This window comes from Capsicum annuum, chromosome 7 (genome assembly GCF_002878395.1).
Source record: "Capsicum annuum cultivar UCD-10X-F1 chromosome 7, UCD10Xv1.1, whole genome shotgun sequence".
Classification (NCBI taxonomy): domain Eukaryota; kingdom Viridiplantae; phylum Streptophyta; class Magnoliopsida; order Solanales; family Solanaceae; genus Capsicum; species Capsicum annuum.
In genome coordinates this window covers 219,118,536-219,130,115 of record NC_061117.1, presented here as the reverse complement: position 1 = coordinate 219,130,115, position 11,580 = coordinate 219,118,536, and the positions used below count along the sequence as shown (strand labels likewise).

The following is an 11,580-nucleotide window of genomic DNA, read 5'->3' as shown; positions in this document are numbered from 1 at the left end:
ACATCATGAGGCCAACCAAGCTTTAATAGAATAATTAGAGCATGCCAGGGCAAAAATAAACGTACAACAAAGGGAATTTGCTGAAGAGAAAACTAAATCAGCAGATATTGAGGTTGCACTTCGGGGACAAATCAAACTGGTTACACTAGGGGGTCACACATTACAGAACTTGCCGCATCTCACCGATAACAACTGCAAGAAATTGAAAAGAACATGCAAGAAGAATTTGATCGAGAGAGATCTCAGTAGATCCATGAAAGAGGGATACTGCAAGAACATTTGGAAGTTGTTTCTACTCGTGAACAACCTTCAAGAGAGATAGTTGATTTTTAAGATCGACAGGCCCATGAATGGGATTAGGCCTTCAGTTTCCTTCGAGGAAAGGTCCATCGTGTAGCACAGGATACTGTCAGAATGGGTTTGGATTATTAGCAGTTGGATTGTGAAGATTTTTTGCAAAAATACCAACTTTCGCATAACGTCTCACTACTTCATTGAAGGACATATACTTGGATTTGGGAGGACATATCAAGCCGAAGTCTCCTTGAATGGATAGTTGTTTTCTGTGTCATAGTTTTTCATTTTCAGTTTTAAAACTTCTTGTTAGATGTTATGTGTTTTAGTTTTCAGATGTCAGTTAGTCAGTTTTATTTTAGGAGTTGGGTCAGTTATTTTGTTGTATTTATAGAATGTAATGAAGTTGACTATTTATTTCTATATATATTACATATGTTTTACTTCATTTACTTTATTTATTTTCTTTAATAATATAAAAAAAAAGACAAAACAATCATTTTATTAAATTTCTCCCGAACTATGCAAGATCTGATTCATATCCTGGCATGATACGTAGGCAACCCTCCAAAGGGTTCGATCATAACTTTTGAAAAATACGCCTAGAAAAGTCGGGATGAAACACAAAACCTTCTATGATTGGTTGGAAAATGCATATAGAAGCATGACATATAACGTGACATTATACTGTGTTAAATACATAACACTCACCCATTCTCTACTTGGTCACAGAAAGATAAAGTAATTGGTGATTGGTTTGTGGTTTAAACTGGCATCACATCCGTATAACACCAGATACAAGGGTAAAAGAAAAATGGCCCGCAGAGAAAGTATAGGGTCAGACAGTGAAGAAAAGCCAAATCAGTTGATCTCGCAGGAAGTAGCATCAATGGAAAAAATAAAGTCATTGAAACAACAGATGGCGGAGATGTACCAAGTTTGGTTGAATGGACAAGCCCCGCCTTCTTCAATCCCTGGACTTTTGACTTCGAATGATCCAAATTCTGACCCAGATCAAACTAGTGATCCATTTTACCAACCATAATTCAGCCCATTTATGTCTGGCATTGTTGGTACTTCCACCATGCACCCACCAAATCCGTCTGTTACAAATAGCCCTCTTTTTACTTCTGTAGCACCAGCTACTGTGGGCACTCAACCGACAGTACTGAAGAATATGGAGAAACCAAGTCATGATCTATTGTATCCTCCTTAAATGACTTTCAAATCCCAAAATCCATATTATCATGCTCATCAACACGATTCTCCTATCGTAATTGAGAAGATTGTTAACAATGAAGAACAAGAGGAGATGGCTATGAAAGTAAGAAGCTTGGAGGAGAGTATGAGAAATATGCAAGGATTAGGTGAACCAAAAAACGTTTCATACAAAGATTTATGTATGTTTCCTGACGTCCATTTATCGCTAGGGTTCAAAATGCCAAAGTTTGACAAATACGAAGGTCATGGCGATCCTGTTGCTCACTTGAAAAAGTTTTGCAACCAATTAAGGGGAACAGAAGGAAAAGATGAATTATTGATGGCTTACTTTGGAGAAAGCTTGACAGGAATAGCTTCTGAATGATTTATTGACCAAGACATTTCCCGTTGGCACGTGTGGGATGACATGGATCGAGATTTCATTCAGTAATTTCAATATAACATTGAGATAATGCCAGATCACACTACGCTTGCTGACATGAGAAAAGAGATGACTGAAAGTTTTTGAGAATATGCTATCAGATGGAAAGAGCAAGCTTCAAGAGTCAGACCATCGATAAAGGAATCTGAAATAAGATATCTTTTTTCAAGCTCAAGAACCCGATTATTTCCATCACTTACTTTCTACTATAGGAAGCACATTTACCAAAGTTATTAAAGTTGGAGAGATGGTAGAGAATAGAATAAAGTCGGGAAAGATTATCAGCTAGGCCGCTTTGAAAGCAACAGCATAGGAAATTCAAAGTGGTGCAGGAAGTTTCGGGGGAAAGAAAGGAAAAGAGGACGTAGCAACTGTCGTACCAGGACCACAAAAAAATTAGAGAGGTGTGCATCAACCATATGCACAAAATCCATTATATTTCATTCCATCCCCCAATATCCTATTTACCATGCACAACCATATGCTCAGGCTCCTTCTTACCCGCAATGGCATGTACCATCCATCCAAAATCATTCACCGATCCCGCAAATTCAAAGAGGCCCTCCTACGTTTAGTTTTTGACCTAGAGCAGAATACAAAAGGGATAACATGGGGAAAGATAATTTCACTCCTATTGGAATATCTTACACCAGTTTATTTCATAGGTTGAGGAAAATGAATGTTCTAAATCCAATTAAGAGAAGAATCCCGAATCCTCCTCTGAAGAACTTGGACTATTCTAGAAGATGTGAATACTATTTTGATGCCCTAAGGCACGTCACATAGAAATGTTGGTATCTTAAAAGAGCTATTCAAGGGTTGATTGACACCTAACAGATCATGGTACAAAGTCCAGACTCTCCAAATATCAATCAAAATCTACTGCCAGATCATAATGAAAAAAATATGCTCGAAGTTATACCCAGATGTAAAGATACTGTAATATCCTTCTAGCCGATCATTAAAATTAAAATTGATTCAGGAAAATCAACAAATGCTATAGATTTAACAAAAGAAAAACCTGCAGAAGCAGAGGTGGTGATAACAAAACCCGAATCATCGAATATTCCCTTGGTGATAGAGAAAGATATTTCAGAAAATAATGGGTCAAGTCAAGTAAAGCCAAAACTCATTGTTCCTAAAAGATCCCCTAAGCCTCTCATAATCATAAAAGAAGCTCCCATAGCTACCATTGTTATTAAACCAGTGTCACAATTGCCTATGGTTAATACTAAGGAAGTTCCTTGAAACTATAATCATGTTGTGGTGATGCACAAGGGGAAGAAAGTGATTGAAGATGTGAATGAAGTAGGAGGATTAACTCGATGTGAAAGATGTTATGCCCCAGTAGAGTTAAGAAAGAATAAACAAGGCAATAAAGAATGAGTGACGTTCAAGAATCCTGTTACTGATGAAGACGCTGAAGAATTCTTAAAGAAAATAAAATTGCCAGAATATTCGGTTGTAGAACAGTTGAACAAAACACCTGCACATATTTCTTTGTTGTCCTTATTAATACATTCAGAAGAACACCGCAAGGCTATAATGAAGATTCTTAACGAAGCATGTGTTTCCAGTAAAATTAAGGTGAATCAGCTGGAAAGAGTTGTTGGAAGGATCCTCGAGGTAAATAAGATTGCATTCTCAAATGTTGAATTGCCTCTAGAAGGTACTGAACATAATAAAGGTCTTTACATTACTGTGAAATATGATCATTCCATCGTCACTCGAGTGTTAATTGATGGAGGATCAGGCGCTAACATTTGTCCTATGTTAACTTTGTAAAAGTTGAATGTTAATGTAGAAAGAATTCGACCTAACAATGTATGCGTCAAAAACTGATGCCATTGGTGAAATAGAACTCATATTAACGATCTGGCCTGCAGATTTTGCTATGGATTTTCGAGTTCTGAATATTGATGCTTTATATAATATGTTATTAGGAAGGCCATGGATTCATAGGGCTAAAGCAGTCGCATCAACGTTGCACCAAATGGTCAAATTTGAACATGAAAGACAAGAGATAGTTGTTATGGTGAAGGAGACTTATCCATGTATGAATACTACTCCGTTTCCTCCATCGAAGCAGATACTACAAACAGAGTATTAATTCATCAAATTTCTAAGGTAGTGCTGTTGAGCATATCCTCGAAGGGAATCTCATCGCAAGGCACAATTATCCTCTACATCTGTTATGGTAGTGAATGAAATGTTGAAGCATGGTTTCGAACCAGGGAAAGGTCTAGGATTGTTTTTGCAAGGCAGGGTTCATCCAGTAAACCTCCATGAGAACCTTGGTACTTTTGGTTTAAGATACGTGCCCAATGCTGAAGATATAAAGAAGGCTAAAAAACATAAGAAAGAGTTATGGACACTTACCAAGCCGATACCGCCACTTCACGAATCCTTCATCGAAGTCAACATTGTTAGGTCCTCTATGTTACCTGCTGCAGAGTCAGTGAATGATGATGATACAGAGTTGATTGGCTTTTTCCAGAATATGTTCATTGAAGCTGATATGGTTGAAATTGGGGAAGGTACCAACAATGCATATGTGCAGTTTATCAGCCCTGATGTCTATCTTAACAATTGGGAGGCCATTCCTCTCCCTACTATGAATGAGTCTTGGTAGTTTGTTTGTTTTTCTTTCAGTCTTAGTAGCTTGTTTTTCTTTCTGTAATTTGAATAATTTTAGGATTGTAATTCAGATATTTACCTTGGTATTTTAGGTTAAAAATCTTTTTAACTTTGTTTTTAATATAGTGCAGTCTCCCTTTATTTTATTTTGAATATGATATTTATTTATTTATTTTCTATCATACAGTTCTTTCTATGCTGATTCTAATGATATGACATGCATGAAGGATTGTCAGCCAGATTTAAAAACCCAATTTAATTATGAAATAATGAATAAAAAATTTGAATATGATGAAGAAGAAATATTTGAGGATATAAGCAAAGATTTCAAACAGTTTGAGAACAAGTCAAACCCCAATTTGGTAAAAACTGAAGCGATCAATTTAGGAGATCATGAAATTACTAGTGAGACTAAGATAAGTGTACATGCTCAACCACAACAAAAGAAAGCTGTAATTAAAGCTTTGCTTGAGTATAAAGACATCTTTGCGTGGTCATATGATGATATGCCTAGTTTGAGCACCGATTTGGTAGTTCACAAGTTGCCAATTGATCATGCTTTCCCTCATATCAAGCAAAAGCTAAAAAAGCTTAAAACTGACATGAGTGTAAAAATCAAAGAAGAAATCACGAAGCAACTTGAGGCTAAAGTCATTCGAGTGGCGCAGTATCCTACTTGGTTGGAAAATATTGTCCCTGTTCCAAAGAAGGACAGTAAAGTTTGGATGTGTGTTGATTATTATGATCTAAATAAAGCAAGTTCGAAAGATAATTTCCACTTCCTAATATTCATATTTTATTGGACAATTATGCCAAACATGATTTTGCATTTTTTGTGGATTGTTATGCGGGGTATCACCAGATCATTATGGATTCAGAAGATGCAGAAAAAACATCATTTATCACATCATGGGGGACATATTGTTATCGAGTTAAGCCGTTCGGACTAAAAAATACTGGGGCAACTTATATGAGGGCAATCACTACAATATTTCATGACATGATGCACAAGGAGATTGAAGTTTATATTGACGACATGATCATTAAATCAAGAGAGCTGTTTGACCATGTCAAAGATCTTAGAAAATTATTTGAAAGGCTTCGAAGGTATGATCTCAAACTTAGCCCAGCGATATGTGTATTTGGAGTCCCATCAAGAAATCTTTTAGGGTTTATAGTCAGTAGGCGTGACATTGAGTTAGATCTGTCAAATATAAAAGGTATTTAAGATTTGCCTCCACCAAATAATAAAATAGAGGTGATGAGCTTACTTGGAAGGTTGAATTATATCAGTAGATTCATTGCTCAGCTTACGACAACATGCAAGCCAATATTTAAGTTGTTGAAGAAGAATACTAAAGTTGACTGGACTGAAAAATGTCAAGATGCATTTAACAGAATTAAGAGATACTTGTTGAATCCGCCTATTTTGGTTTCTCCAGATCTAGGCATACCCTTGATATTGTACATGTCTGTGTTAGACAGTTCGTTCGACTGTGTATTGGGTCAATATAATGCTATAGGTAGAAAAGAACAGGCCATATACTACCTTCGCAAAAAGTTTACCACTTATGAGGCTAAGTACACTCTTCTTAAGAAGACGTGTTGCGCCTTAACTTGGGTAGCCTAAAAACTGAAACATTACTTGTCATCTTATACTACTTACCTCATCTCTCATATGGATCCTTTAAAGCACATTTTTCAGAGGCCTATGCCCACAGGCAGACTCGCGAAATGGCAGATGTTGCTCATAGAGTTTGATATTATCTATGTGACATGGACTTCAATGAAAGCTCAAGCTTTAGCAGATTATTTGGCTGAAAATCCTATTGATGAGAAGTATGAGCCATTAAATACTTATTTTCCAGATGAAGAGGTATTGTATGTTGATGAGTTTGTTTCTGACGATAGCCATTCAGGCTGTAAATTGTTTTTTGATAGAGCTGCTAATTAAAAAGAGTGGGGATAGGATCAGTTCTTATTTCTGAATCAGGACAATATTATCCTATAACAGCCCAACTTCGTTCTATTGTACCAATAATATGGTAGAATACGAAGCTTGCATTCTGAGTTTGAGATTAGCTATTGACATAGGGATCTTAGAATTGTTAGTGTTAGGAGACACAGATTTATTAGTCCATCAAATCCAAGGAGATTGGGAGACTCGTGATTCAAAGCTCCTACCATATCGAGGTTATTTAAAAGATCTATGTTAATGATTTGTATCAGTAAAGTTCAAACACATTCCCAGAGCTCATAATGAGATTGCTGAAGCTTTGGCGACCTTATCTTCGATGCTTCAACATCCCGATAAAATTTATATTAACCCTTTACATATATAGATTCATGATCAACATGCATATTACAATGTGGTTGAGGAAGAATTTGATGGGGAGCCGTGGTTCCATGATATCAAAGAATATATCTAGACTGGAAAATATCCTATACATGTCGATGGTAACCAAAATAGAACCATTCGACATTTGTTTAGTGGATTTTTCCTAAGTGGAGAAATCTTATATAAGAGGACTCCTGATTTGGGACTTTTGAGATGTGTAGATGCTAAAGAAGCTTAAAAAATCATGATATAAGTACATTCTAGGATTTGTGGACCACACATGAGTGGGTATGTTTTGGCAAAGAAAATACTCCGAGCAGGTTATTATTGGCTCACCATGGAGCGAGATTTCATCAATTTAGTTCGTAAATGTCATGAATGTCAAGTACACGGGGACTCGATATGTTCCCCTCTATCCGAGTTGCATACAGTGACTGCTCCATGGCCTTTTGTATCTTGGGGAATGGACGTAATTGGACCAATTAAACCAAAAGCTTTGAGTGGACATAGGTTCATTTTAGTAGCCATTGATTATTTCACGAAGTGGGTGGAAGAAGCGACTTTCAAGTCAGTGACCAAGAAGGTGATGGTTGATTTTATTCATTCCAACATCATTTTTCAGTTCGGCATTCCAAAGATAATTGTTATGAATAATGCTGCAAATCTCAATAGCCATCTGATGCAAGAAGTGTGCCAGCAATTTAAGATTATGCATCGGAATTCAAGTCCTTATCGTCCAAAAGCGAATAGAGCTGTAGAAGCTGCCAATAAGAACTTAAAGAAAATACTCCGTAAGATAATACAGGGTTCCTGACAATGGCATGAAAAGTTACCTTTTGCTTTGTTAGGTTATCGCACTACGGTTCGAACTTCAATTAGTACAACTCCTTACTTGTTAGTGTACGAAACTGAAGCAGTTATACCTGCAGATATTGAAATTCCATCTCTTCGAGTAGTTATAGAAGCTAAAATTGGTGATGACCAATGGGCCAAGACTCGTTTGGAGCAATTAGGCTTGATTGATGAAAAAATATTAACATCAGTGTATCATGGACAACTATACCAGAAGAGAATGGCATGAGCATATAACAAAAAGGTACATCACAGACACTTTGAAGTTGGTCGGTTAGTACTAAGACACATTCTACCCAATCAGATTGAAGTCAAAGGCAAATTTTCTCCTAATTGGCATGGACCATTCATGGTGAAGAAAGTGTTACCTAATGGCGCATTATATTTGACTAATATAGAAGGCAAAATAGAAGGAATGCCGGTCAATACTGATGCAGTTAAAAGATATTATATAAGATATTCATGTACAATTACATTATGTATGTTTTGTACTTGAATTTTAAAAGATTGAAATGATGAAGGCATTTTGTTCTACTATCCCAATAATATATCAACCTTTACTTACCTCTTTTGAGTTTTTATCTTTCTTCGTACCCCTCTTTTGGAATCAAATTAAAGTGAATAAAAAAGAAGAAGAAATTAATCAAAAATTCAAAATCAAGCAAAAGAATGACGATTCTGAACTACGTTTGACCTAATTCTTGCTATGACAAGACACGTAGGCAGCCCTATTTCAGGGTTCGATCCAACCAAAAGAAAAATCAAATACCCAGAATGAAATAAAACTGGGGCAAAGTTTATTTTCTTAAAAGAATCGATTCCAAAAGTTGAATGTTTTACCTAATATTGTGTAAACTTTGAGCCTCATGCCGACCTTTCTTTCTAACCCTATCCAAAAGCCAAGTTATAACCAAAGAAAGACCTTCAGATCTATCTTTGAGAATGTCAAGTCTAAACATGTTATGAGTGCATGATATTTCATATTTTGGGTGTTTATTTAAAAAAATGAATGAAAAAGAGAGAGTTTCATTGGTGAAAACCCCGTTGGGCACCATAAGGCGACTGTAAGCTGAGAAAGAAGTGAAAATGAGATAGGCTCATTGGCAAAAACCCATTGAGGTGCCACTAGCCGAAGAAGAGTTGTTATCCATTAGGAACAAGTTCAAGATTGGCTAAATTTCAAGCTCAATAAATGGACAAAAAATTTTAATGATTGGTGTGGATAGATCTGGTTGTTTGATTCAAAATGCATGTCATAATCACTAGAATCGATTTCCACGTTCAGATAAGTTTTTCTTTTTGTTTTGAAAAAGAGATGATTATTGTCTTTTTTCTTTTTGTTTTATTTTAATTTTTAATTTTTATGTCCTTGTCATCAAACAAAAATTTTGTTGTCTTGTATGTGTTTTTGAGTCAAATTCACGTCATGTCTAGTGAGAAAGGATTCCAAACTTGCTATCTACTTCTTCAATGGCAAAAAACAACACAAAGGGTCGACGTACAAGGACAACATTTCAAAGTATAATAAAGTATTCAGAATTATTGTGATTTGAAAATTTTTTGACTCCTTGAAAGATAAAGAGTGTATGAAATGATAAATTCTGAGATATTATACAAGAGAAATGTGTTTTGAGTTGAGAATCTCAGTAGTCAGAATTTTGGGTCAGAAGTGTGACAAGTCAATGGATATCTATCAAGGATTGGAAAAGGATTTGAGCATGGCAAGTGCAAGAACGGTCAATTCAAGAGCCAAATACCACAAACCAACCACCACGTGTTTTCAAAACTCACAATTTTTCTTTGTTTTGTTTGAAATAGGGATAAAAAATTTTCAAATAAAGGATACAATTTAACACTTCTGTCAATGCAAAAATCATGATTACAACATACTATGCTGGATCTCAGTTATTATCTGATGACAAACAAATTTTCTCAGTACAAATTGGGGCAAATTTTATGTGTGTTGTATAGGAATTTACTTTTAAACAGAATCCTCCTGAAGAATGGGAATTTAGTTTTGCTCAGGACCCTCCTGAAGAATGGAAATTTACTTTGTGCAAAGGACCCGCCGGAAGAATGGGATGTTATTTTTTTGTTTCACCTTTTATTTTGAGTTCAGGAACATATTTGAAAAATCAAAAATTGTAAGTCCAGGAGCCCGTTTGAAGAACAGGATTAAGAAAAAAGGAAGTCCTGGAGCCCGCCTGAAAAACAAGGTGAAGAAAAAAAGAAAGTACAGGAGCCCGTCTGAAGAACAGGGTGAAGAAAAAAAAAGTCCAAGAGCCGTCTGAAGAACAGGATGAAGAAAAAAAGAAAGTCCAGGAGCCCGCTTGAAGAATAGGGTGAGAAAAGAAAAGTCCAGGAGCCTGGCTGAAGAACAGGGTAAAGAAAAAATTGAAGTCCAGGAGGCCGCCTGAAGAACAGGGTGAAGAAAAGAGAAAGTCCAGGAGCCTGCCTGAAGAACAGGGTGAAGAAAAAAGAAAGTTCAGGAGCCCGCCTGAAGAACAGGGTGAAGAAATTGTAAGTCCAAGAGCCCACCTGAAGAACAGGGTGAATAAAAAGAAAGTCCAGCAGCCCGTCTGAAGAACAGGGTGAAGAAATTGTAAGTTCAGTAACCCGCCTGAAGAACAGGGTGAAGAAGTTCTAAGTTCAGGAGCTTGCCTGAAGAACAAGGTGAAGAAATTGTAAGTCCAGGAGCCCGCTTGAAGAACAGGGTGAAGAAAAAAGTAATTTCAGGAGCCCACCTGAAGAACAGGGTGAAGAAATCGTAAGTTCAAAAGCTCGCCAGAAGAACAGGGTGAAGAAGAAGAAGAAGTTCAGGAGCCTGCCTGAAGAATAGGGTGAATTTTCAAATTCAAGTCGCGAAGATTAGAATCAAGATTCTAAGATTACAATTTTCATTTGTACTTTTTCATTTTTTATTAGTCATTTGAATGTAAAAGACAGAAGTTGTTAACCGGAAACTTGGAGGAATCTCACTCTACTTTAACTTTTTCTCTCACCAAATTACTTTTGAACTGCTCGTGACCTGATTCCCTTATAACCAGAGATAGGTAGGATGTTCAAAAAACAGGACTTGATCACATTTTTCCTTTTATTTTTATTTTTATTCTTACCTTTCAAATAATTGAAGGGTCAAAAATCATATCTCGTCTACTTCTTTGTATGAAAACTCTTCGAGATTTCACACAAAGAGGGGCAAAAATGTAGACACGTGATTTTTGATCCTCCCTAAATTTTAACTTGTCTATCAATATTAAATATTTATATTTATATTTAATCCTATATTATTTTTATTTTTATTCTAATTTTAAAAAAATAATATAAAATTTTAAAATATATGTTTTCTTTTATTTAAATTTTAATAAATAAATTAATAGTTTTAATATTATTTTATTATATTTTTTTTTTGTCTATTTATAAATTGTTATTTATGTTTTTGTTAAATATAGAATTAATTAATTATTATTTTATTTATATTTGTTATTTTTATTATATTATTTATTATTATATTTATTTATTTATTATTATTATTATTATTATTATTATTATTTTCTATTAAAAAATTATTAATTCAATTAATTAATTTGAATTTTAAATTCCCCCCTCCCCTTATCTGATAATTAACCATTCCCCCCTCCCCCGCAAAAAAAAAAAAAAATTGTTCCTCCTAAAAATATTAACTGTTCCCTCCCCTACTTTTCCCCCAATATCTTCTTGTATTTAAGGACTTTCACCTTAAAAAAAAAAATAAGATTGAATGGACATTCTGCATTCTACATTCTACATCATCAGACTGTATCAAAAAAAAAAAAAA

At 35.3% G+C, this 11,580-nt stretch overlaps 1 protein-coding gene across 1 annotated transcript; it reads left to right on the top strand.

Moving 5' to 3' along the window:
• Positions 1-7,248: 7,248 nt before the first annotated feature.
• On the top strand, positions 7,249-7,992 carry LOC107858080. The gene is made up of 2 exons (XM_047394169.1): positions 7,249-7,702; positions 7,760-7,992. The coding sequence occupies exons 1-2, from the start codon at positions 7,249-7,251 to the stop codon at positions 7,990-7,992; spliced, it is 687 nt and encodes a 228-aa protein (XP_047250125.1).
• The last annotated feature ends 3,588 nt before the right edge of the window (positions 7,993-11,580 follow it).